Raw genomic sequence first — 24,793 nt, forward strand, 5'->3', positions numbered from 1 at the left:
TTGTGCTACCTGTGGCCTGAGCCTCTGCTTTCTCATTTGGAAAATGGAGATGTTAATTATGTAAGTTCTTTTTTTTTTTTTTTTTTTTTTTGAGACAGAGTCTTGCTGTGTTGCCCGGCTAGAGTGAGTGCCGTGGCGTCAGCCTAGCTCACAGCAACCTCAAACTCCTGGGCTTAAGCGATCCTACTGCCTCAGCCTCCCGAGTAGCTGGGACTACAGGCATGCGCCACCATGCCCGGCTAATTTTTTCTATATATATTTTAGTTGGCCAGATAATTTCTTTCTATTTTTAGTAGAGACGGGGTCTCGCTCTTACTCAGGCTGGTCTCGAACTCCTGACCTCGAGCCATCCACCCACCTCGGCCTCCCAGAGTGCTAGGATTACAGGTGTGAGCCACCGCTGCCCGGCCTAATTATGTAAGTTCTAACTTAGAGTTGTTATGAGGATCAACAGGAGAAGGGATGGGAAAGCATTTTTTATCCATTTCACTTTTTTCTTTTCCCATGAAACTCGCTTATTGTTGGCTGTGGACTCACGGTGAGGAGCACCCTTTATCCTTTGGGGCGGGTGTACAGGAGGGTGCCTGCCCCTCCTCCAAGGGTGCAGGTGGATCCGTTCAATCTGCTGCGTCCCCCGTCGGCACTCAGGCCTCATCTGCAGCCCGTTCATCTCTACCGCCCACTGAGCATATATATTGTTGTATTTTCCCAAAACTAAACATCCTGCTCACCAGCCCCATTAAGTTTCCCAAATGCTAAGGGAAAGATGCTTCAGAACTCCCTCTCTAAAAAATGATCTTTTTCAAAGCATTATTAAATACTGTCTACTAACAACAGCTTAACATCAGCTTGCAGACTTTAGAACTTCTTAGTGTCTACTTGAGCCAAACATCCATCTCAGTCATCACTACAGTTCCATGAGGTAAATATTAATATACCCCACGACCCCCACGTTTCTCAAATGAGGAAGTTTTCCCACCTCTCTTCTCCGTCATTAGCTTCCACACCTGTCATTGCCTCCCACCTCTGCTGCATATTCACCGTGGTCACGGGATGTATATATGGCACGTAAACGACTAGGTGTCAATACAAAAGAAACCCTGGTCAGAGGCACTTATAGAATCCTAATCTCTAGACAGTGGATCAGTGTTGAGGAAAAGCATTATTTAAACTGTAAAATGCTGTAGGAATAAGGTGGCATTAGAGCGTGTGGCAGGCTAAAAAGCTCTAGGAGAAAATGTTACCAGTGAGCAATCACTTCTGAGGCAAGGTGTACATTGTAAAAAAAAGCCAATGATGTTTCTTCTAGTTAGGCCAATATCAAATGAACACTATGATATTTCGTTCCATCTAAGGCAATTACAAAAATCTCTAGAATTGGGTGCTAAAAAGACTCTAAAGCAGTAAGCAAGCGTAGAGGCAAATCCAGTTTGAAACCTGGTACTTGCGGTTTAGTGGGAGTCCAGCTGTGGAGCAGAAGGGATGGCCCGATCCTGGGTATCCTGTCCTCTTAGGCACAGAGACGCCTGCTTTTCATCCATGTCTGCATTTAGCATGGAGTCCGGCCCAGGGGAGGTGCCTGACAAACAACTGCCACCTGCTGTGAGATCTGTCACACTTCATTTCCTTTTGTAAGATGGAGATGACACCCGCCTTGTCTTGCCTCACCAGCAGCTTCAGGGCCGTTGGACACAGTGGAAAGTTTGCATGAAAGCCTTAGCACCGGTGGAAGTCATTGTTGGATCGTGTGAGATTCAGAGAGTTCAGTTCTGACACAGTAATCACTTTTTTTTTTTAAGAGAGAGGGTCTGACTGTGTCACCCAGGCTGGAGTGCAGTGGTATCATCATAGCTCACTGCAGCCTCAAACTCCTAAGCTCAAGTCATCCTGCCGCCTCAGCCTCCCAAGTAGCTGGGACTACGGGTGTGCACCACCACACCGAGCTGAATTTTTTATTTTTTGTAGAGACAGGGTCTCACTGTGTTGCCCAGGCTGATCTCGCAAGTCATTGGGATTACAGGCGTCAGCCACCATCCCTGGCCACATTTATTTTTTCTGTTACACATTTTGTTCTCTTCTGCCTGTGGAGGATGAATCAGCGCTGTGGTACAGAAAGGCTCAAAATCGTTAATCTGCACCAGCTGTTCTCAAGCTTGAGTGTACCTTGGAATCACCTGGAAAGCTGTTAACACAGAGTGTTGGGCCCCAGCGTTTCTGATTCCATTGGTCTGGGAAGGCACCTGAGAACTTGTACGTCTAACAAGCCCTCAGGACATGCTGATGCCCAGGACAATTGCTGATAATACGAAGGAAGGACAGGCACCCAGCTCTGCCTTGACACCCACCGCAGCCCTTGGGTCCGCTGCATTAAAGCTGCCCCTCGCTGTGGGTGCCGGCAGCCTGCAGCTCTGCGCTACGCATCTTAGTGCATCCAGTCCTCCTAGGACCTAATGAGGCAGCCATGCAGCCCCGCTTTACGGAAGAGGGAACAGAGGCTGGAGGTGGTAATGTGGCAAAGGTGTCACAGCTTGCAAGTGCTGGGGTCAGGACTTGGACTCTGCGGGTCTGAACTCGTCCAGAGAGGGGGAGGCGGACAGGAGGGAGCTGGGCCCTGAAGCAGGTTGGAGGGTTGGCATCTGCCCCAGGAGGGCCTCCCCACAGTGCCGGGCTGTTCTCCCTCCCTCCACTACCTCAGGGTTCCTCCGACTAATATCATCAGAGTGAATAAAAATTCTCTTGTAAAAAATGTTTGTGACCCCACCAGGCATCAGCTGTCCCTACCACATCTTGTGCAGAGCTGGATGAGAGGCCATTAGAATTTTATTTCCTATTCCCAACCCACTTCACATTCCGAATTTCTCAGGGTTTTGGAAACAACCGGGTCATGTACCAAAGGCGGCCTGTAGGTGGAGTCAGAGTTCGCCGCCAGGAGGTTGTCACCTGCGGCCTCCCTGTGGGCGCAGAGCACTGGCAGCAGGGAGGCTGAGGGACCCGTGTAAAGGGGCGCCCAGAGGGCAATGCCAGCGGCTAAAAGGTGAGCACAGAGCTACGGAAGCAGAGAGGGCACCTCGGCCTCACCCACTGAGGAGGGGACAGCCGGTTTCAGGAAGGAATTCCGAAGGCGATTTTTGTCCTGAAGCCCACGCATTCATCCCAGCCCCACTCAGCGCACCGTTTTTCAAAGCGCTGCAGAGGAACCTTAAAGCGGGGGGAAGAGGACACGCATCCCAGGCATCTGAAGATGGAGCTTTAGACAGTTCGCTTTAACCTGGTCTCAAGCCAGCCTCCGGCAGTAGGCTCCATGTTTCTTCTTCATTGTCACTGTCTCTCCCAGGGGTACGTGCACCCAATGGGAGACCCTGACAGGCGTGGTTCCTGCTGCCCTCGGGGGGATTGTGTCTCTGGAGCTAACAGCTACTGAGCACCAGAGGGCCAGCCTGCAATCTGACTGCTTTGCCTTTGACTCGTTTAAAAGGCACAACGCCCTGTGAGCTCGTACTGTTACCCCGTTTCACAGCTAAAGAAATAGAGGCGCAGACAGGATGACTACCTGGTTAATGAACCAGCTAGGTAACTGGTAGACCAGGACTCACAATCTGACGGTCTGGCCTTGGAGTCAGGACTTGGACCACAGTCTGGCTTCCGACGGCTGCCTCATGTGTGCGGGGCCGCCTGTTCCTGCTCAGGGTGCGGTGACGATGAGCACGCAGTCCCCGTGCTCGGGGAGCCTGGAGGCCAGAGAACAGACGTGAACAGACGAGGACAGGACTTGGCAGAGCGCACAGCAGTGGCTGGCTGTGCCGCTACGGGCGGTCAGGAGGGGCCACGAGTGTCAGGGGGCCGCGACCACACACGCGGCTCCAGTCAGCAGCCTGGCACCTGCTCCACAGCGGCTCTGACGCGTGGGCCTGGCTTAGGTCCCCCTGCAGACAAACCAGTCGTAAAAAGGCATTTCTGGTACATTTAGGGAAATTTGAACGTGGACTGGGTGTTAAGTGATATCAAAGAATTAATGTTATTAGGTTATTCATTAGCACAATAATATTGTGGTTATTGAAGAAAATGTCTTTGGTTTCAGAAACGCAGATGCAATTATGCAGGTGTGAAGTGACGTCTAGGATGTACTCTAAAATGCATCCGCAGATCCTACCAGTCAGAACAGACGGGGGATGCAGTGAACAGATGAGATTGGCCATGGTGTGCAGGGGATGGACCCGCGTGGGGTGCATCACACAATTAGTTCTTCCTTGGTACATTCTAACTTCTAGCAATAATGTTTTTTTAAATGCTGGCAAAAAATTTTAAAGACCAGCCATGCAACTGAAGCCTTTGGTGGTATTAAAACAGCTGTTTGAGAAGCCGCCACTGTGCAACCAGGAAATGGAGGTGACCCCTCTGCAAACGTGCACTGATCCTGCCAGGCAGCGGCGTCTCTCCCCGCTTTTCACAGAAGCACATTCCCCGGCGTCTGTTACCACGTGACGGCAGAGGCAGCTTTCCCTTTGTTTCCTCTTGAAGAGTCATCTAATATGAGCCCACGTTAATAAACACCTAAGTCTAGGGGGAAAAGAATATCAGAAAATTCTCATTTTATTAGGAACAAAAACTTATTTTTTAAATTACTGTACAACTAAATGGAAATGTTGATTATAAATGTTCCTATACTGTCATTTTGGTCTGCTTTCTTCCTTTCAGGCGCGATAACACATTTGGTCTTTTCCTGCCATTTTTATGTTTGAAAAACATATTCCACTCCATAATGAAAGGCCAAGTATTGCAATCTGAAAACCTTCCCATGTACCATGTCAGATGAACACTGTTGGGCTGACAAAAAAATTGAATTTATGTATCCTTTTAAAGGAAACAGTCAAATAGTTTAAAAGTTCAAGCATTTAGTAGTTGGGAGTCTTAGAAACCATTAAAGAGCGGAAGGTTCCGACAGCTCAGAGCTGCAGGAACATGCCTGGCCCTGGCGTCGTGTCATTCTCCTGCGCTGCACTCGCTGTGGTGTCAGCTCTTAGGGACTCCAGGACTGACTCAGGGAAAGGAGGCGGCAGGCAGAGTGTGATGTGGCACCCAGCACGGTGACTCGCTCCTCGCTCCAGCATCCCGAGGCGGTGGATTTCGCGAAACGGAGCAAGAGTACACTGTAGGGAGAGAGGTGTTCACGAGCGGCCATTTCCACAACCCTGCGCAGTCAGGCACCCAGGACAGCTCTCCAACCCCCACCGGCGCCAGCCCCACAGCTGCACTCTGGGGACAGATTTGCGAGGCAGACACGGGCTCCCACAGACTTCACCGCTGGCCTCTAGTGCTGCTCCCGCCACCACCACCAAAGGCCACATGGGGAGAAGGGTCGGGGGCCCGTGGTCACTAGCCAGGCTTCCTGAAGCCATGGCAGGTCTTGCTGTGCCAGGGACATGGCGCTGAGAGGAAGTAGGAGATGCTGTTGCAACCTCTGTAAAAGTTGTAAATTAGGTCAGGATGTTGGGGTTGGAATATTACGGGTGTTTGTAGAACCGATGGAAATTATGAATAGTAAAAGTGGAATTCTGAAATTTTTAAAATTTTAATAAACATCAGATATGGCACACAAAGTACTTTTATGCCATGTAAAAAGTTTTCCTATTAGTTGCAGTTCGGGGGATAGCTTTACTAAGCCTTTGATCTTGTGGCAATTTTTCTAAACTAGCAAAGTATGTGACAAAATGATTTGAAATCACAGACATATTTAAAGAAACAATCTCATAAACTGAAGCTTCCTTTCCTTCAACATACATTTAAATAAGCTCTTTGTATCTGCCATGCACCTGCCATACTTTATGCTGCCACATGAAGTAGCATGTATTTTTTTTTTGGAGACAGAGTCTCACTCTGTTGCCCGGGCTAGAGTGCCGTGGCGTCAGCCTAGCTCACAGCAACCTCAAACTCCTGGGCTCAAGCAATCCTCCTGCTTCAGCCTCCCGAGTAGCTGGGACTACAGGCATGGGCCACCATGCCCGGCTAATTTTTTCTATATATTTTTAGTTGTCCAGTTAATTTCTTTCTATTTTTAGTAGAGACGGGGTCTTGCTCTTGCTCAGGCTGGTCTCAAACTCCTGACCTCTAGTGATCCTCCCGCCTCGGCCTCCGAGGGTGCTAGGATTACAGGCGTGAGCCACCGCGCCGGGCCAGTAGCGTGTATTTTTAACAGTTTCTATTAAAAGGCGATTTCTGCAGATGCCTTATTAGTGCCCAGCTTGTGTCCCCCTGTACCTGAGATCATTCAGACAAGTTGGATGCAGCTTCCTGGAGCTACCACTTACAATCTGTGTGGCCTCAGGCAAACTGCTTAACTTTTCTGGTTTCCTGTCTCTAAAGCAATGGCATTGGATTGAATGAACTCCAGAGTCTCTCTTAGCTTTATAAATCTATAGCTAATGGATTTGTAATCATCCTAAATTCCATTACCCAAAAATAACCTCAACTATAGGATGACAGATGGTAAGTTGCAGATTTATGTAAAGGACATGAATTCACCTCTTGTAACCCTGATATCTCACATAGGACCAGGCAATTATAGTATGCACTCGGGTTTTTTAATGAATTTAATTGAATAAGGATGCCAGTTAAAAAGCAGTTTCCTTGGAGCTCATGTCCAAAGACTTGGGTCTGAATCTTCCAGGGAAAAATAATTTAAAAACAAAAATAGTTTCCCAGCTTGGTAAAATAGAACAAGGGATATCTAATGTGACTGTATTAACAATCACTCTGTTGCTGGTGACGAGGAAATGACAGCATGGTTTCTGACTTCGCTGTCCAGGACAGGTGGGGGACCAGGCTCAGCGCAGCTCCTGGCCCTTCCCACTGCCGGGGCAGAAACACGATTCAGCCTGTCCTCCAGAGCACGTGGGCCCCGGGGCGATGAGTCTCACAGAACTGAAATCCAGGAGACTGCTGCGTAACACGACTCCACTGGGTCAATTAACGGAAATAAAATAAAACTGCTGGGTGAACCAGATGTTGAGACTTAAGAAACTACAAAGAAAAGAGCAAATTATGCCCTAAGCAAGCAAAAGATAGGAAGTAGTAAAGATAAGAAATGAAATATTTTAATGAAATAGAAAATGGAAAAAGATCTATGAAACCAAGAGCTGGTTCTTTGAGAAAATGAGTAAGATGGGTAAGTCTCCAGCCAGACTGACGAGAAAAAATGAAGGGAGGAGGCTCAAGGTCACGAATGAGAGGAGCCAACGCTACCCATCTGAAAGAGTGGGAGGACAGCATGAACAGCGTTATGCCAGAAAATTCTACAAGGTGTGTGAAATGGGCAAATTCCTTGCAAGACACAAACTACTGAAGCTCAATCAAGAAAAAATAGAGAACCTGAACAGCCCTGTATCTATTAAATAAATTGAATCTGTAAGTTTAAAACTTTCCTACAAAGAAAATTCTAGGCCCACATGGCTTTCAGTGGTGAATTCTACCAAATATTTGAAAGCAGAATACACTCTGGGAGGCTGAGGAGGAAGGATCGTTTGAGCTCAGGAGTTTGAGACCAGCCTGAGCAAGAGTGAGACCTCAATTCTACTAAAAATAGAAAGAAATTACATGAACAACTAAAAATATATACAGAAAAAATTAGCCGGGCATAGTGGTGCATGCCTGTAGTCCCAGCTACTCGGGAGGCTGAGGTAGGAGGAATCTCTTAAGCCCAGGAGCTCCAGGCTGCGGTGAGCTATGATGATGCCACTGCACTCCAGCCTGGGTGACAGAGTAAGGCCTTGTCTCTTTAAAAATAAAAGAAAAAAGAAGTATCCACCTACAAATAAATAGTGAGGTGGTAGTTATACATCATTCCTTTCCAGTAATCCAAGCTCAAGATACTGCATGAACTTGTAAACAGCAAAAAGAGATAAAGAGGCTGTCTTCGTAAGGCTGAGGATTAAATGAGGTACCAGCAAGCCATATTTTAAAATAATCACTCAGTTTGGGTCCCCTGAATGAGGTTTCCTTCTATTTGTGGATTGAATTCAAAACAGAACTCACTTAGGATTGATTGGAAGCATAGTACTTAGAACACAACAGAAAAGCACAGTTGTTACATTCAGAAAGTTTGGGGTTCTAAAGCAGGATTCCCTCGAGTGTGTTCAGGGGAACATTACTGCCACCATATACAGTGGGGGGGCCTGTGGGACAGTGGCTTTGGGAGTCGCGCCCCTGCAGGAGCGCTGCACCTCAGCAGCTCTGAATCCTGCCAGAGGCAAAAAAGGTTCAACCCAGAGGTCTCAAATGCGAGTCACCATGAGGCCTGCTCCTCCTGGAGCACACTCGGGGTGCTGGTGTTCCCAGCCCAGTGGTCTCGCTCCTCCTCAGCGCCATCCCCTGTTGAACAGCCCCCCCCAACCTATTTTTAGGGCCCAAGCATTGAGAGCAGCTCCCTCTCTCACCTAGGGCCAGGGGCGGCCCCAGGGGGCCCCGAGTCAAACTCCACTCCAGCCACACTCTGCACACGCCTCTCCAGTGTGACAAAGCTCATTACACGTCTTCCCAGGTTGAAAGAAGAACTGCAAGGATGTTTTCCTTCCTGGCTTAAAGAGTTTGGGGAGGGTCCAGATGGGGCAGATGCTGTCGCAGATCCCAGACCCCTGGGATCTACTCTGGGCCCCTGAGTGGCCTCCTCCTGGCTGGCTTCCCCTAGGGCAGGCCCTGGAACGGCCCCAGAGCAGAGCCGAGAAGGCTGGGGGCTCACGTCCTCCTGTTTGGCCTGCGACGATGGACCGCCCAGGCACGTGCTGGGGTCAGGGTGCGCTCCCCCAGCGGGACTTGGATCGAACCCACCCCCATTGGCTGCTTTTGCTTCCGTAAGCATTCGGCCGCCTGCTCCCCTCCTCCCTCCCCAATAAGCCACCTGTGCCTGAATCCCTACCTGGGAGTTGGCTTCTGACAATGTCCCCAAGACTCAGGACACCTTTTGAATGAATGTGCCAGGAAACGCAGGGACATGTGGTGCACACAGGCAGCACGAGCGTATCGTGGTGGGTCCACCCTGCCCACACCACCCACTGTGCTCTCACCTGCCTCCAGGTGACTTCGTACCCAAAACTGTGGCTTGGGAACATCACAGTGGACCTGCCAGTGTCCCGAAGTGTCCAGGAGACTCCCCCACCTCACAAAGGGACTACTGCGGGACAGCAAGGAGCTCCATGCGGGAGCTGCCCGCCCCGGCAGGCTCAGGTTCACCCCGGGCTGAGAACAATCGTGGGGCGAATGAAGACGCCCTGCTATTGAAATCCAGGCTCTCCCTTTTGAAAAGGGGAGAGAGGGAGCCTCGTGTTTGCTTCGCTTCTCTGGCCTCGAAACCCAGTGGCTTTTCCAGTGAAACCAGCACCGGTGGCCGGGCGTGCACCCATCGGACAGCCCGAGTGGCTCTGAAGTCCACCCTGTGCGCCGAGGTGCTGCCAGCCACGTCTCATCGCCCAGGTGGGCTCCCTGGACCCACAGGACAGCTCTGCCCCGAGCCACGGGCACTCCTAGGACACCTCCCCTGCCCCCCCCCGGAGGAATCGAGGGGCCCTGCCCCCCAGCCCAGGCAGCAGAACATCAGTGGGTGGAAAGTCGTTTCACTTGTGCTTGAGAAGGCTGCTTTCCCTTCTGAAAGGAGCTGCAGAGATGTGGAGAATGTTTGCAAACCACATCCTGAGACGGCCCCTAGGCACCCCCGCAGTGGCTCTCACAGTGGGATCCTGGGGCCTCAGTGGCAGCAGCCGCAGCATCTGGAAACTGTCAGAAATGCAGATTCTCGGGCCCCACCCAGACCAGCCGCCAGACACTCTGTGCTTTAAGGCGCTATCCGGGAGACCCTGGCGCACACTCACGGAGGCCCCGGGAGAGCCTGCGCGTAAAGGAAGCCTGGAGCAAGGCCTGAACCACCCGCAGTTCTGCCCGGTCAGCAAAGCACGCGTTGGTCTAGCAGGTTTTCCTACCAGCTAGAAGGTAGGGCGCACCTCCCTTCAGAAGAGAAGCCCCGGGTGGCTCACGCCCACCATCCCAGCACCGTGGGAGGCCCGGCAGGAGGATCACTTGAGGCCAGGAATTGACGCCAACCTGGGCAACATGGAGACTCCCCATCTCCACAAAAAATGGAAAAATTAGCTGGCACGGGTGCACACCTGTAGTCCCAGTTTCTTAGGAGGCTGATGCAGAGGATCATGCCGGGAGCTGGAGGCTGCAGTGAGCTGTGATGACGCCACTGCACTGTAGCCCAGGCAACAGGGTGAGACTCTGTCTCAAAAAAATAAACACAGGCCGGGCTCGGTGGCTCACGCCTGTAATCCCAACACTCTGGGAGGCCGAGGCGGGAGGATCGCTCGAGGTCAGGAGTTCGAGACCAGCCTGGGCAAGAGCGAGACCCCGTCTCTACTAAAAATAGAAAGAAATTATCTGGCCAACTAAAAATATATATACAAAAAATTAGCCGGGCATGTGCCTGTAGTCCCAGCTACTCGGGAGGCTGAGGCAGGAGGATCGCTTAAGCCCAGGAGTTTGAGGTTGCTGTGAGCTAGGCTGACGCCACGGCACTCACTCTAGCCTGGGCAACAGAGCGAGACTCTGTCTCAAAAAACTAACTAAATAAATAAATAAACACATACATGAAAAGTATTACACATACACACACGTAGCAAAGATGTAGCCAGCGTCCCCGCTACTGAGCAGAACACGGTTCCTGGGCCCCTCCCACCTGTGCTGTCCCCGCGCTCACCGGGCCCTTGCCCAGTCTGCCCGACCCCGCCAGCCATCGCCAAGCCCAGCACGCCCAGCGGTGGGGCCAACACAAGTCCATCCGAGTTTCCCAGAAGGTGGTGTTCCGTGCGTTCCCGACCCGCCACACAGGCCCACCCTCGTCTTGTGCGAGTGACAGCCCTGACTCCTCTCCTTTCCCTGCCTGTCAACCGCGGCAGCTGGGGGAGCCTGGAGGAACACGCTCCAGGGTCCACAGCCGTCCGTTCTGGGATGTTCTGCCTCCAGCTCTCAAGAGGCTGAGATCCAGCCACACTGGCCCCATCGGGACACAGGACCCTGGGGGAGCCCGAGGGACGCACTGTGGGCTCCCGGGGCTCTGGACACAGGCTGGGCCTCAGAGATCGTCTCGCTGTGTCCCTCTGAGGCCTCTGGACCCACTCCCTGGCCGCCCGCGCTCCCCTCGCGCCACTCCCTGCTGCGCTCCTCTGCTCCGCCCCACAAGGACACCCCGATGCCGTGGGGGCCTCACGGCACCCACAGGACCTCTTGCCCACGCAACCTCCCTCCTCTGTTTCTTGTCCAAACACCCGAATGGGACATGTGGCAGGCCCAGCTCATCCTCTGCACCAGGCTGCAGGTCCCTGGCCAGCCCGTGACGGAGCTGTCCCGGGTCAGGGGTCCACCCGTGAGCCAGCCGGCGGGCCGGGCCGGGCTGCGGGGTCTCCCTCTCCCGCAGCTCTGCTCCTCGCCCTCCACCACTGAGAGACTCATCTGAGTGTTTCAAATTTTGATTTGTAAAGCTCCCAATTTCATGTAGTTTTATTTAATCTCTAAAGACTGACTCTTCATGGTATGTCAGCGCAACAACCCTGATCTAGAAGTCGGGGTTTGGGTGGCAGTGGCAGTGGGCGTGGCTGATCCTCAGTGCCAGGGGCCAGCCTGGCTCCAGACACCCCTCCCCACCAGGAGCCCAGGTCACTGAGTTCTCTCGTAGTGGCTGAGGGTGGGGGAGGAGGGGACTGAGCAGACAGACGGGTTTCCCACTTCAGACGAAAGCAACCCTTTGCTAAGCCTCTGGTGTCACTGTCACCTCCCTGCTGGCTCTCGGGAAAGGCTGAGGAGGTTAGCTCAGCGCACTGTGAGAGCTCAGGAGGTGAGGCCCAGGTCCTGGCAGCAGCCACCCACAGCTCCTCCTTGACCGGCGAGGGGGGTGGTTAATAAACACCTGGGCCCGGGTGGTGACGCCTTCTTCCAGGAAATTAGTTCAGAAGAGCTTCGTGGCCTGGTGGCCTGGATCGCACCCCTGTTAAAGAGTAACTTACACCCCACATTACACTGCGTCCCATGAGGAAGTATCCAGGGGAAGTGTTTATTCTAATGGATGAACAAAGCATCCTTTGTCCCTGCCAGCACCAGGCTCTGCTTTGATAGGAACTGGCTGGCTCAGTCCCCGGGGAATGTGCAGCCTTGTGGTTGCCCAGTTAACCCCCTGAGGGAGGGACCGGGCTGGCGGCACCCCCTCCAGAAGGCCAGGAGGGAGCCGGCCTCTCTCCCAGACCCCTGCAGGTCCATGTCGGGGTGGGGGTCTATTTCCGTGTGGTGGCAGCTCCACCTCGTGGTCTCTCCCCTCATCTAGAGTGAGGGTGGTGGTCACCCCTGTCTGTCCCATCTCCTCTGAGGTCTGGCCCCGCCTCCCAGATCCTCCTGGAAGAGGGTCCTCTGGTCTCCCAGCGCCCACCCTGGCCGCACCTCCGAGTCTCCCGGGGAGCTTTGCTGAAATATACCTTTCCTGGGCCCACCCGGGGTGAGTGAATTAAATTCCTGGGGGTGAGAGTCTAGCACTTGTACTTTTTTAAAAAAAGCTCTTCGGATAGCTTCATAAAAACAGGAAAATGGGAGCGGGGTAGAGTATAAATAGAACAAGATGGGCCATGAGTTAACTGAAATGAGTGAATGGAGATTTATTATAAATTCTTCTCTAAAGTTTGATGTGTAAAATATCAACGTTTGGCATCTTCCATAATGAAAGTTTTTTTTAATACTCCCCAAGAATTCTACGCAGCGGGGTTGAGAACTCCACACGTGAACCCCAAGAGTTCTGACAGGACCAGGGCTGTGGGACAGGACACCTCCTCCCTGGACGGCCCCTCTGTGACAGGAGGCGGAGCCCGGCGGCAGCCGTGCCCTGTAGCTGCTGAGCCCCCGAGGAGACTGGAGCAGGTGGCCAAGTGGGGCCCCGCCCCAGGGAAACCAGGCCAAGGACGCGGCACCAGGCTTGGCACTGCGGACACACCCTCACCCCAGACACCCCAACAGTGCCTCCCCCCCCACGCCCTGGGATTGCCCTGGCTCAGTCAGCCGCATGTCCCGTGCTGGAGGCGGGCCAGCTGGGGCAGGCCCGTGACCTGGCAGGTACCCCTAAGTTTGGGGCCCTTGGGTGATTTCTGGCCGGCTGGTGGGCGGGCCGGCCCTGAGTCAGAAGGAAACAGCACTGGGGAGGCTGAAGGCCACATCCCGGTGTGCTTCCTTCTCCTCGGAGCCTGTGCGAAGGAGCCTCTCGGCCGCTGAGCCCTCGTGGGAAGCACTGCGGGTCGCACCCTCCACCCCCCGGCGGCCTGGCCTTCCTGGCTTGTGCCTGGCCCTGACCCAAGTCCTAGGGGAGCGTGCCCAGCAGAGAGGCCACACCAAGCTGGCGTGGAGGTGAGGACTGAGGTCCTCCCATGTGGGATGTGGACAGCAGGACCTGGCCCCGCACCTGGGCCCACCTGTCCTGGAGAGCAGGGCCAGCCGGGCCAGCCGGGCCATCTCCCAGTCCCAGGCACCCAGCCCAGGCCGGCCAAGGAGGCCCTGGGAAGCCAGGTGCCTGGAGGAGGGAGCATGTGGCTGGCCAGCACCCAAGTAATTCCTCAGCGTCAGGGGGAGCACCCAGTGTCACGCCCAAACCGCAGCCAGAACCAACAAGCTTCCCAAACATCCGCTCCCCTCCCTCTGGCATGTGGGCTCTGCTCCCGGCCCTCGTCCTGCCACCCTTGCCTCACCGCCCGCCCTCACCCCTCACAGCTGGCCCCTCCGTCTTTGCCCAGACCCTCACCCTTGAGCAGGTGAGGGGGTTGTGAAGTCACACGACCCCCCTGAGGGAAAAGGGGGTGCTGATTCCCAGGTGGGCGTGCTCTGCGGGTGGGGATGCTCCGGCGTTGCAGATCACAAAGGAGAGCTCTGCATACCACCATGCGCACACCCGAGTGTCAGGACCTAGGCGGCTGCAGGGGCATGGTGGCTCACGTGATGACAGGCAGTGCCACTGGGTTCACAGGACAGGCACACAGGCACGCACAGAACTGCAGCTGTGAATGCACGTGGGCACAGCGAGGACGTGAGTGGCACGTGGGAGGCTGGGCAAACAGGCGCACGCTGGAAGGAAACAGTCAACACGCCGGCGGGGGGCAAGCTTGAAGGGATTGATCACGGCGGACTCGAATTTTACTGGTAACGCTGTAATTTTTATGAGACTGTTCAAGAATTACTGTACTCAGCGGCTTGAACTAAACCAAAATTCCTTTTTAAGGAAAATATTGGCCCTAGGTGCAAATTCAACAAGTAGAAAAGCAATGAGTTTCATATGGATAGAAATAAAAGCAGATTCTTTGCAGTTTGGTTGCTTGTGTACCTATTATAAAACCTAAAGAACATGGAAGTGATTGCAATAAAGTAACAGAAGTCTCACTCCCAGTTTCACCGGTGCGGAGGGCAGCGCCGCCTACAGTCCGGCTGCCCTCCTACCGGCCAGGGAGGCGCCAATGCCCTCCGTCGGCTCGGCCTTGCTACTCGGTGTGTTCTGCACCACCTGGGGAAATGTCAGTAAAGGTGGGCTGCAGGACCCCCTCAGACTTACTGAGTCAGAAGCATTAACAGAATTCCCAGGTGACCTGTCGGAATCCTGAAGCTTGGAAGCACACAGCGCTGCCGGGTTCCCACCCCTTAGCCCACTCGCACGATTTCGGAAGGGCTCTACAGTGTAGTTTTTAATAATCGGATTTAAAGTCAGAAAATGAAGATTTGCATAGCAGCTCCCTCACTTATGTAAGTTTCTCTCTGGCCTTCATCATAGTGATGATAAAATAATGTATGTGAACATACTTGTAAACTATAAAACCTGAAACCAATGGTAAATGATTGGCATGGCGTGAAATCAAAGAAATAAATTTTTGTTGAACAGGGAAAAAAAAGAATCACTGTATGATTTTAAGTAAATAAAATAAATTTGAAATGGTGCCTTCTTGCCAGGGCGTGGGGAGGACCACCCTCAGAGCTCATGAGGGCCTCGCCCGCCCTCCCCCCTGGCGGCTCAGCGCCTCCCCCAGGTCAGTCATTCACTCGCCGGCAGGTGCTGCTGCCCCGTGCCGGCCTCGGTCGGGCGCTGGCCTGGGACGCCGGCTGCCCCCAGCAAGCTCCTGTGAGGGCCAGGCTAGAGGGGACTCGGTGCTCAGCCCTGGTCCTGGGACCGCTTCAACAGTGTTTCCCAAATGTTTGCAGACACCCCCAAATCCAGCAGTAGTGTTTTTCATGGCCAAATACCCATGAATTTTCTGCAAGAGAAAATGTGTCAGACCAAAATTGATGAGCCAGACAGTTAAATTACACAGCAAAACCGAAAAGAGGCCAGCAAACCTGGTGTTCCAGCAACAAAGAAGGAACAGAAAACAGGAACTGGGAGGCCTTTTCCGTACACCTGAAACATCTCAGCAAGGTGTCCCTGGGGCTTGGGATCAGAGCTTGCGACCGTCCTGATGCCTTTAGGGACCGTCTGTTGACTGCAGGGCCCGCCCGGGCCGTGCTTTCCCGAGCCTCCCTCTGGGCTGCAGCTCCTAGGTATCGACCCCATCCCTGGGGCACGTCCACAGGCACCCTCAGAAGCCTGCTCTGGGCCAGACCCTGGGGGTGCAGCCCCAGCCACAAGCTCAGGTTCCCAGGCTCCCCCATGGGCTCTGGTGGGTTCCCCAGATCTGGTCCCCTTAGCTGGAGGTATCACACCGAGGCCTGAGAGAAATGGGAGTGTATGTCAGGCCCTGTGGAATGCAGTCCCAGGGAGGGCACCAGGAGAAGCAAGTTCCAGTGGGACCTCCCAGGAAACCACACCTGCTGCCCGGCCCACCGGGCTCTGGAGAGCATCCCGGGAGGCCTTGTCCCCACAGATGGGCAGCAGCAGTGTGTGTGTAGGGTCAGGCCCCAGAGAGCAGAGCAGAGTTGGGCCAGGGTCGGGGGAAGCCGAGGGCGGGGGACGGGGAGGGCACGGAGCCCGGCCAGGGCAGGGGAGAAGGCGGCCTGCCCAGGCAGGAGGGATGCCGGCAATGGGCAAGGGGCCAAGGAAGGACCAGGGAAGTCCCTGGCAGGCGGTAGGAAGCCAGTGCCCAGGCCAGGGCCTGAGGCTCAGAAACAGGCCCTGTCTGAGGCCTGGCCAGGAAAAGAAAATGCAGGGACTAGGCCAGAGTCACAAGATCCCAGCACTCATGGCTGCACGCTCTGCAAGACACCTCTGGAGACGTGGGATGCTGGGCACCTGTGGGGACAGGGCTTGTGGGCAGCCTCAGACAGCGGGCCCCAGTGCCACCCAGGGAGGCATGGCTGCGTGCCAGGCTCGGTGTCGAGCACCAAGCAAGCCAGGGAGCAGCCTTCCTCAGGGCCCTGGCCAGGAAGGGGTGGCCTCTCCCCAAGGTGTGTGCACTTAATCCTACTCCACCTGCCTCTGATCATGGCCAGCATTCACAGACCAGGCTCCACGTCAGCTCGTTTAATCCTCGAAACAGCTCATGAGGTAGGCCAGGTCCTCACCAAACTTTCCAGATGAGAAACTAAGGCTCAGAGAGGGTGAGTAACCTGTCCAAGCACACACAGCTAGTATTCAGCCGAACTGATGTTCAGACCTGGACAGACAATCTGAAGCCAAAAAGAATCCCAGCTCTCAGCACCAAGCTGTGCCACCGACACCAAAGCAGCAGCAGAATGGGTGGTCCTGGCCCTGGGTCACCTCCCACCTCCCAGCCGCTGGCCCCTCCCTGCCTGGACCTGTCACCTGCTGGCAGGAAGGTAACTGTCTGGCATCGAAAGACACCAGGCTCAAGTCAGATTCAACCACTTAGTAATGTGCAACTTTGGGCAAGTGAACTTCACCTCCACCCCAGCCTCAGCTTCCTCTCCTGTAAAATGGGGTTGTGACGCCTGCAAGGTCAGCAGGTCGTGGTGAGACCACATGAAGATGAACTCAGGTGACTCATGCCCCTTGCTACACAACAGTCTGAGACGATGCGGTGTGGGGGCGGGGATCAGCTCTAAAATCAGGGCCAGAGACACAGCGGCCGCAGCACAGAGCTCGGCAGCATGCAGACCTCTGGGCTAGAGGGGCCGCTCCGGAGTAGGTCTCTAGGTGCCTCCCATGGAGGAAGGGGTGCCCCCAGCTCTCAGTGGCCTCCCCAGCCCTGGGGAACCCCAGGACAGAGCAGCCTGGGCTCCACCCCTAAACCCACCCCCAGACCCAGCAGCAGGAAACAGCTGGAGAAACGAGACAGGCAGCGCTGTGGGCGACAGCCACAGCCATGGTGGCCTGGGGTGGGGACCAGCGGTGCCAGCACCCCCTCCCAGCCCTGCTCCTGCCCCTGCCCTTCTGGGCTGTCAAGAAAACACCTGCCTTTTGGTCAACTTTAGGTTGGGAGGGGCAAGGGTTCACCGAGTCTCCTGCCAGTGGCCTTACCAGCCCTGCGTTGTCACTGCTGCTGCTAACGATGAATTGCAAAGGCGCGAGTCACCTCCCCATCCATGCACTGGAGCTAATAATACCACCCACTCCCGCCCACTCGGTGCCTAAAGGTAAGCAGAGGATAACAACAGGGCACTTTAAAAACAATAATGTAATGACCCCCAGCCGGCTGGGGCAGGCATCGGATGATAAGATCGAGTCAGGGAGGGGCTGCACGGACTCCCAGTGGGGTGAGTGTCCAGATGTCTGAGGCCACCAGACAGGCTCTGGTGTTGTGACCACGGCTGAGTGCCGCGGGCCCTGAGGACAGCTCCGTTCCCGTTCACTTCCCTTAATAGGCGGCTGTGCCGGGGCCCTCAGTCCACGCATCTCGGCCCTTTGCCCCAGGTCCTGATTGGGGCCGTCTCTGCCAGGAAGGAGAAGCGGACCCTGCTTCCGGCCTGCCCTTGGCGTCCAGGCGGTGTGAGTGGTTGGGCCCTCAGGAGCCCTCACCAGTGTGCGCCCCACGGAGCTGCACTCCTGAGCCCTATCCCAGGCTGATGGGCACATCAGCGGCCTCAGTTTCCCCCATATACAGAGAGGAGCTTGTAGGGCGGGCCTAGGGAGTGAAGCCCCTGGGCACAGCGCTGAGGGGCCCACCCTCCACCGGGCCGCCCAGCCGCCAGCAGTACCAGCCGAGAGCTTGCTTGCTACACCCTTGGCCCAGCTCTGGGAGCTTGGACTCCCTAAGGAGCTTTCCCAAGGGCCTCAGAGGCCAGAGCCACTTGCACTGTATGAGATTTGGGTAAAAAAAAGGGGGGAGGGATGCCAAGCCAGAGTTCCAAACACTGTGATATGCCACTCACGGTGGCCGACCCTCCACTCGCCTAAACCCCATGGCAGCCTCACTGGAGAAGGCTCTAGAGGCTCACAGGGGAGGCCAGTGGCGAGCGAGGCTCTGGGCACAGCCCGCCTCCAGCCCACCGAGGCCCTGCCCTGTGCCTGGACCCCACCCTCCACTCCTGGTCCTCTTGGCCTCAGGGCCCAGCACAGGCCACAGGAAGGGAGGCTGGACAAAGGGGCAGCTGCTGGGAAGCCTGGCAGGTGATCCCACAGTGATGTCACTTGCACTGGCCTCGTGTGACAGTCCCAGTCATCTCCACTTCCTCCTCCTGGTGGGTGACTCACCTGCACCTTCCCCTGCTCGTGGCGGCGCCTGACTCACACGCAGCTCCAGCTGAGCGTGGCCTGCGGAAGATGACTCTGCGGAGACCCAAGTCGGGAGGTGAACGAGGCCAGGGGCCGGCCCGGCAGGAGCTGCAGGTGCCTCTGCTGCTGCCTCACGGTGGAGCCTCCTTCCTGCAGGGGTGCGGCACTTCACAGTGCGCGCAGCTCGGCCCCCACCCTCTCACCGAGGCAGGGCAGCAGCTGGGCGGTAGCTGGGACTTCCATTCGGCGGCCGGAAACAGAGGCCTCAGAGGCACCTGACGACCTCATCAGGGGGTCGGCCAGAATGGAACCCTGGCCCGACTTTGAACCCAGAGCCCCTCCAGGGAGGCCAGGCTTAGCCCAGGCGCAGGGAGGCACAGGAGAGCCCGGGTCCCTGCCGGACAGTGAGAGGTGTGAGGCAGCAGCTGGGGCAGCGGAGGGCACAGCAGGCTTGGGGCTTGGGATCACTCGTGAGTCCCCGGGGGCCCTGGTCTCACCTGCCTGGCCAGACAAGGTTGGAGGTCAGAGGCAGCTGCGGTGGGGTCAGCCTGTCTGGGTCGACGGGGTGGGCAGGGGTGAGGAAGGAACCACCTCTCCAGCTGGGTGGGGCCAGGGGGGACTCGAGCTCCCACTGCACTTTGTGCTGTAGCCTCACAACAGCCTGGCAGGCAGCTGGTGCCGCAGGTGGAGCCTCGGGTTCAAAGAAACCAGCAGAAGGGAAGGGCTCGGGTCCCCCGGACTCCCCGGTCAGTCTGGGCCTGGCTGGCCACCCCCATGAATCACAGTGCCCCCTCCACAGTGTCCGGTCCAGAAGGCTGGGGGGCCCAGGCGGGACCCAGGGAGGCTCAGCGGGCACCGAGGCCGGGGCTGTGATGGGCATGCCGGGCCAGCCTCCAGGTGGACGCAGGACACGGCGCCGGCGGCTCCAGGCCTGCTGGGACTCGCTGGAGCTTCTATTTTCACATCCACACTTCTCTGCTGCTTTTCCTGTGGGGTGAAGGCTGAGGACTCCGTGGGGCCTGGGGCTTCTCCCCGACCTGATCCTGCTCTCTGGACAGAACCATGAGATGTGTGGCTCCCACATGTGTCCCCAAAGGGATCCTTCTGCTGCAGGGTGGCCCTGGGGACACCTCTCCTGGGGTGTGAGTCCAGGGGGCTGGAGGAGCAGAGCCAGGCCCGGGTGGCCCCGAAGGATCTGGAGTAGCCCTGCCCACTGCCCTCCTCCCACCCCAGACTATTCTCACACCTGTCCCGCAGGACCCGGAGGAACCGGAAGGAAGGAAAGCATGGGCTGGAGACATCGGGAGGAAGCTACTTCTGCTTAGCTTTTCACCCAGGCTGGCCTCGATCCTCCCACCTCGGCCTCGCGAAGCGCTGGGATTACAGGCCTGAGCGGCCGCCCAGGCAACGTTTTAATGTATAACATCAACATATTCGGCTTTTCGCCAATGCAGTTGTGGCCCGGCCTCCAGGGTGTGGCTCCGGGGACTCCGACATGGGCCAATCAGAGTCAGGTTTCCAGGAGAGGGTTTCTGATTGGTCAGCTTGAGTCACACGGGGACCAATCAGCTTAGGCAGGTGGGCCAGGGTGCCGTGCCCAGCCCTGGCCATTGGCCCACCCCATGAAAGGAACATTCCTGGAGAACGGGGGTGGCTGGGAGCCCTGCAGTGCGGGTCACCCTGACGCTGAGGTCCCCTGCGGTGGCTGCATTAGAATCCCCCGTCTCCAGTCTGGGCCTGCCCTTGGTTTGCTCCTGTGTCCTCCCAAAGATGAGCGTCCACAGTGGGTGTGACAGCAGCCTCCCCAAGAGCAGGACGCGCAGGGCTGCGGCAGGCTGGGCTCACCCGCCAGTTCTGCATCTACTGCCCTTAGAGCAGCCCGGCTGAGACCACTTGGCCATGACCACTGTCAAGGTCAGCATCACCAGCCCCACCGTGGCCGTGGGAGGGATGCTCCTGAGCACGCTGTGGTTTGCCGGAGGGAGCTCCAGTGAGGCCTCCCGCAGGCTCCCCTGGGGTAGGATAGGGAATTGGGGTGGAGGGACTCTGGGCCAAAGGAATTTGGGGTGTGATGTGAGACGGGGCCATCCTTACTGGCATGGATGGAGCCAAGATCAGCACCTCCTTTGGTCCCCTCCACGACCCCTGACTAAATCTCATCAGATCAGGGCAGGGCCCACAGGAGGAATGGGGGGAGTGGGTGGCAAGTGGCCCACACGACACCGCGTGGGTGCCCTGGATGGTTTTTCCGAATGCCCGTTCACTGCCCGGGGCCTGGAGGATGGGGGCTGTCACGTGCAGGTTTTGCAGCAGTTCATGGCTGAGGGTCCCCATGCAGCGCTCAGCTGGGGGCTGGTGTGCTGCTTCTTACAGGACAGGGCTGCCAAGTGGCCTCCCTCTGACCCCAGGGCTCAGGCCTCGGAAACCACCGCCAGGCGGGAAGATCCACCATGGAACTCAGGGAGCTGGCCTAGCCACGAGAGGCTTAAAGCATCACCATTTTGTAGATGGGGAAACTGAGGGCTAGAGAGGGGAAATGACTGAGCCAGGGACACATGGTGATTATGGCAGAACCAGGGCTGCCCTGGGGCAGGGCCGTGGGCTTTGGGGTCGACTTGGGCCAACGGTAGGGCTCTGGGTGATCGCCTTCCTCTCTGAGCCTCACGTCCCTCTAAAGTTAAGAAACCCAACTGTGGGGACGCGGGCTGGCACCGCTGGAACAGCGGGGAAGATGGAGGGTCAGGAGCAGCTCACAGGACGGATTCTCGTCACCGTGTTTACTGAGCCCCTGCTGCTGGGCACTTGCCAAGTCCTCCTCGGGCATCTTGGGGGCCTTGAATGGAAATGAGCAAGCCCAGGCCTCCTGGGAGCCAGAGGAGGTCCTGACACACAGCGGGAGGCCCGGAGGCACCCAGGACAGTTCGGGCAGCCAGTCGCTCCCAGCCCACAGCCGGACGGCCTCTCGACTCCCTCCTGGGCCTCAGAGTCTCCACACCTCCGGTGTCCTCTGCCAGGCACTCTTGACCGCGTGGTCAGCCCACCCCACACAGCGCAGACACGGGACGCCTTCCCGGCCCCTCAGTCTTCCCCTGTGCTCACTGTGCCCCCGGCGCACTCAGGGCAGTGTTGTGCCATCCCATCCTTACAACCACCCCTGAGGCAGGTGCCTGGACTCTTATCCTCATTTGACAGGTGAGCACAGCAAGGCCTGGGGACTTGAGTCACTTTCTGAGAACGCAGTACAGCAGGGGTCGGGGTAGGTCTGTCTGTCGCCTGCACAAATGCATCACCCTGACCCCGGTAGCTTACAAGGAGGCCCTCCAGCTGGTCTCTGGAGACAGAAGCTCACTGGGCATCCCGGTGCTGTCCAGGGACCGTTGGCTGTGCAGGGGAAGGGTGGCCAGGTCCCTGGCCAGGACTGCTGCTCACATGTGGCCTCTCCACCTGGCCTGCTCTCCCACCGAAGCCGGCTCCACTTGGCTCTGAACTGGAGTGGCCGTGTGGGTCTGTCCCCAGCCAGCAAGGTAGTGCCTGAGGCCAGGCCAGCTTTCCCAGGGCGGGTCCTCACAGGCCCTCACCTGGTGTTGGCAGGGCTGAGGGACCCCACCCAGGCCCCGGCCTCCCAGCGCTTCCATCTCACCCCAGGGTGCAAGCGTTGCCATTTGGCACACACACAAAGCGTCCTGCGGCAGCTCAGCCGGGCGGGGCCAGGGAGTGGGCCGGCAGCTCCCTAAACATCTGGGAAACATCACCTCCCCCTCCCATGCCCTAGAGATAACACAGCCTGTTTGTTCAGGGAGAGGCAGGTCCCTGACCATGCCTGGCACTCTATCCAGGCTGTGTTTACCATGATTACTGTGATGACCCAGGAGAAGCAGGTGGTGGTGCCTGGCCCCTTTGGGGGTGAACGCCCCTCCCCAGGAGGGCCCACACACCCATTTTTTCCTCCAGAGCCTTTAGGGTTATTGACAAGTGGCCCTTAATCCCTCTGCAGTTTTTGTCTCTGCCAATGTGTGAAATAAACCAGCTTCCCCTTTTTTTTTTTTTTTTTGTTTGAGACAGAGTCTCTCTCGCTCTGTCGCCCTGGCTGGAGTGCAGTGGCATCATCATAGCTCACTGCAGCATCAAACTCCTGGGCTCGAGCAATCCTCCTGCCTCAGCCTCCCGGAGTGCTGGGACTACAGGCGTGAGCCTCCACACCCCACCAGCTTCCTCTCTTGAGAATAGTCCAAACCCTGTTTACAGAAGAGTCCATCCTTTCTCCGTGGATCTGCGGAGCTCCCTCTTTGTAGGTCAAGTTCTTTAAGGGTTTAGGTTTGATCCTAAAAGCAACAGAGACTAGTAAACAACTCCAGTCCAGGGAGCTGGGCTGAGAGCGGAGAGCTCAGCGGGAGAGCTGCGGGCGGCCACTGCTCTCGCCCCGTCAGGAGTGGGCAGGGGTGCAAAGGAAGGGCCGGGCGCCAAAGGGGCTTGGAGGGTCTGTTCCCGGAGGGCCTGGTCACCTTCCCTGGGAGCACTGCTGCAGGCCGGGTGCGCCCTCAGGCAGCACCCCCGGCTCCCCGCAGGCCAGGAGCAGGGCCGGGCCTGCTGCAGCAGGGCAGAGCCTGGCTCCTTAATTTCTCGGATTCCGGAAAGGCCCCCAGGGGGGCAGTGGGCAAGCCCTAAACAGGCGTGTGCCCATCCTGCAGCTCTGGCCAGCCCTTCCGGTGTCCCACACGAAGCCGGGCGGGGTTTCTGGGAGTGCGTCTGGCCATCTGGAGCCAGGAGCTGGCAGGCAGGAAGGCCTCAAAGAGCAGCAGGGAGCAATGCCCAGGGACGGGCCCACAGTCACAGAGCAGAGCTACACAGGGAGGGCCCGGGGCCATTTGGTGAAACATGCACTGTCCCCGACCCTCTGTGCAGCCAAGGCCCTTCAGTCCTTCCCTGTCAAAAGCTTTTGACGACTGGCCTCCTAGTTCCAGAGGTCCGGGGCTGTGCACAGCCATGTGTGACCATGCAGCCACCCCTGAACAAGGCTGTGCTGCCCAGCCCCGCTGATGCTGGCACTGCTGCGGGGACAGACGGAGCCACAGGGACCAGGCCTGCTCAGAGAGCGTCAGCGGCACGTGCGGGGGTGGGGGGGTGGGTGGGGCGAGGGCAGACTCTGAGGTTTCAGTACCAGGTTCCCGGGGCCGGGGTGGGGAGCAGGGCTCGGGAGACAGAAATGTGGGAGGGCCATGTGAACTAAAATAAAATTTTAAGGCTCACCCCCGCCCCCCAACGGCTGACTGAATGGACCCTCTTGTGGCCAAAGGAATATCCTAAAACTAAATTGCCTGCCAGGAGGAGGGAGGTCAGACCTGCCTCATCAAGCCCCCCTCCCTTCTTGGGGACATCCTTTGTAACCCATTAACAAGCCTAAGGGTTTGCAAGACAAACCTGCAGGCCCTCAATTTACACAACAAATCTATGTCCGGTGGCTCATCTCTGATAAACAGCAACTATGTTAAAACATTCCAAGCCTCTAGACAAAGCTTCCTGTCTTTAACCAATTACAAGCCAAAGAATCTTTAAACCCACCTATAACTTGCAAGCCACCCCCCCCAAACCAATGTATGAGTCCCATGTATTGATTTATGACTTTACCTGTAACCCCTGTCTCCCTGAAAAAACAAACTGTAACCCAGCCACAGCCAGTCCACTTGCTCAAGGCCTCTTGGGCGTGGCTCCGGGTCATGATCCTCAAGTTTGGCTCAGAATAAATCTCTTTAAAATTATTTTACAGAGTTTGGTTTCTTTTCCGTTGACAGCGGGAGGGTGGGGAAATGCCAGACAGCTCTGGCTGCCTCAGCGGGGAGGGCTGGTGGGGCGAGGGTTTGTGATGTCAACCCTTGGAGTCAGCATTTCAGGCTGGGCCGGGGGGACAGGCTGCACCTAGACAGAGAGGGCCTGGGCGGTGGGGGGAGCTGGGAGGATGCACAGAGAGAGGGCTGTGCCCGGGGAGAGGGCCCTGGAGCCCTGAGAGTGAAGCCCAGAGAGGAGGGAAGGGTCCTGTCCTGGGAGAACCCTCTCCCACGCCCAAGCAGGCCTCACTGAACCCACCCTTCCAGTCAGCTGCCCCCAAAATGCTGGAGCAGTAGAAACACAGTGGCG

The 24,793-nt window shown here is 56.5% G+C and overlaps 1 protein-coding gene across 7 annotated transcripts; it reads right to left on the bottom strand.

Annotated features, from left to right (window-relative positions):
* Nucleotides 1–4,835: 4,835 nt before the first annotated feature.
* Nucleotides 4,836–20,098, bottom strand: LOC123643902 (MAPK-interacting and spindle-stabilizing protein-like). Of its 7 annotated transcripts, XM_045559822.1 has the most exons (4): nt 19,908–20,098; nt 19,159–19,352; nt 18,641–18,715; nt 17,322–17,879 (listed from the first exon to the last, which is right to left on the bottom strand). In XM_045559822.1, exons 1-4 carry the CDS (start codon nt 19,947–19,949, stop codon nt 17,519–17,521), a joined length of 672 nt encoding a protein of 223 aa, XP_045415778.1. In that variant the 5' UTR covers nt 19,950–20,098; the 3' UTR covers nt 17,322–17,518. The 7 variants fall into 7 exon arrangements, 5 of the variants coding, with proteins under 5 accessions (XP_045415756.1, XP_045415766.1, XP_045415778.1 ...); XR_006736949.1 differs by lacking the exon at nt 17,322–17,879 and adding an exon at nt 4,836–5,147 and having other exon boundaries at nt 18,641–19,055; nt 19,159–20,098; XM_045559800.1 differs by lacking the exon at nt 17,322–17,879 and adding an exon at nt 4,836–5,147 and having other exon boundaries at nt 19,159–20,098.
* Nucleotides 20,099–24,793: the final 4,695 nt, after the last annotated feature.

Source organism: Lemur catta, chromosome 1 (assembly GCF_020740605.2).
Source record: "Lemur catta isolate mLemCat1 chromosome 1, mLemCat1.pri, whole genome shotgun sequence".
Taxonomy (NCBI): Eukaryota; Metazoa; Chordata; class Mammalia; order Primates; family Lemuridae; genus Lemur; species Lemur catta.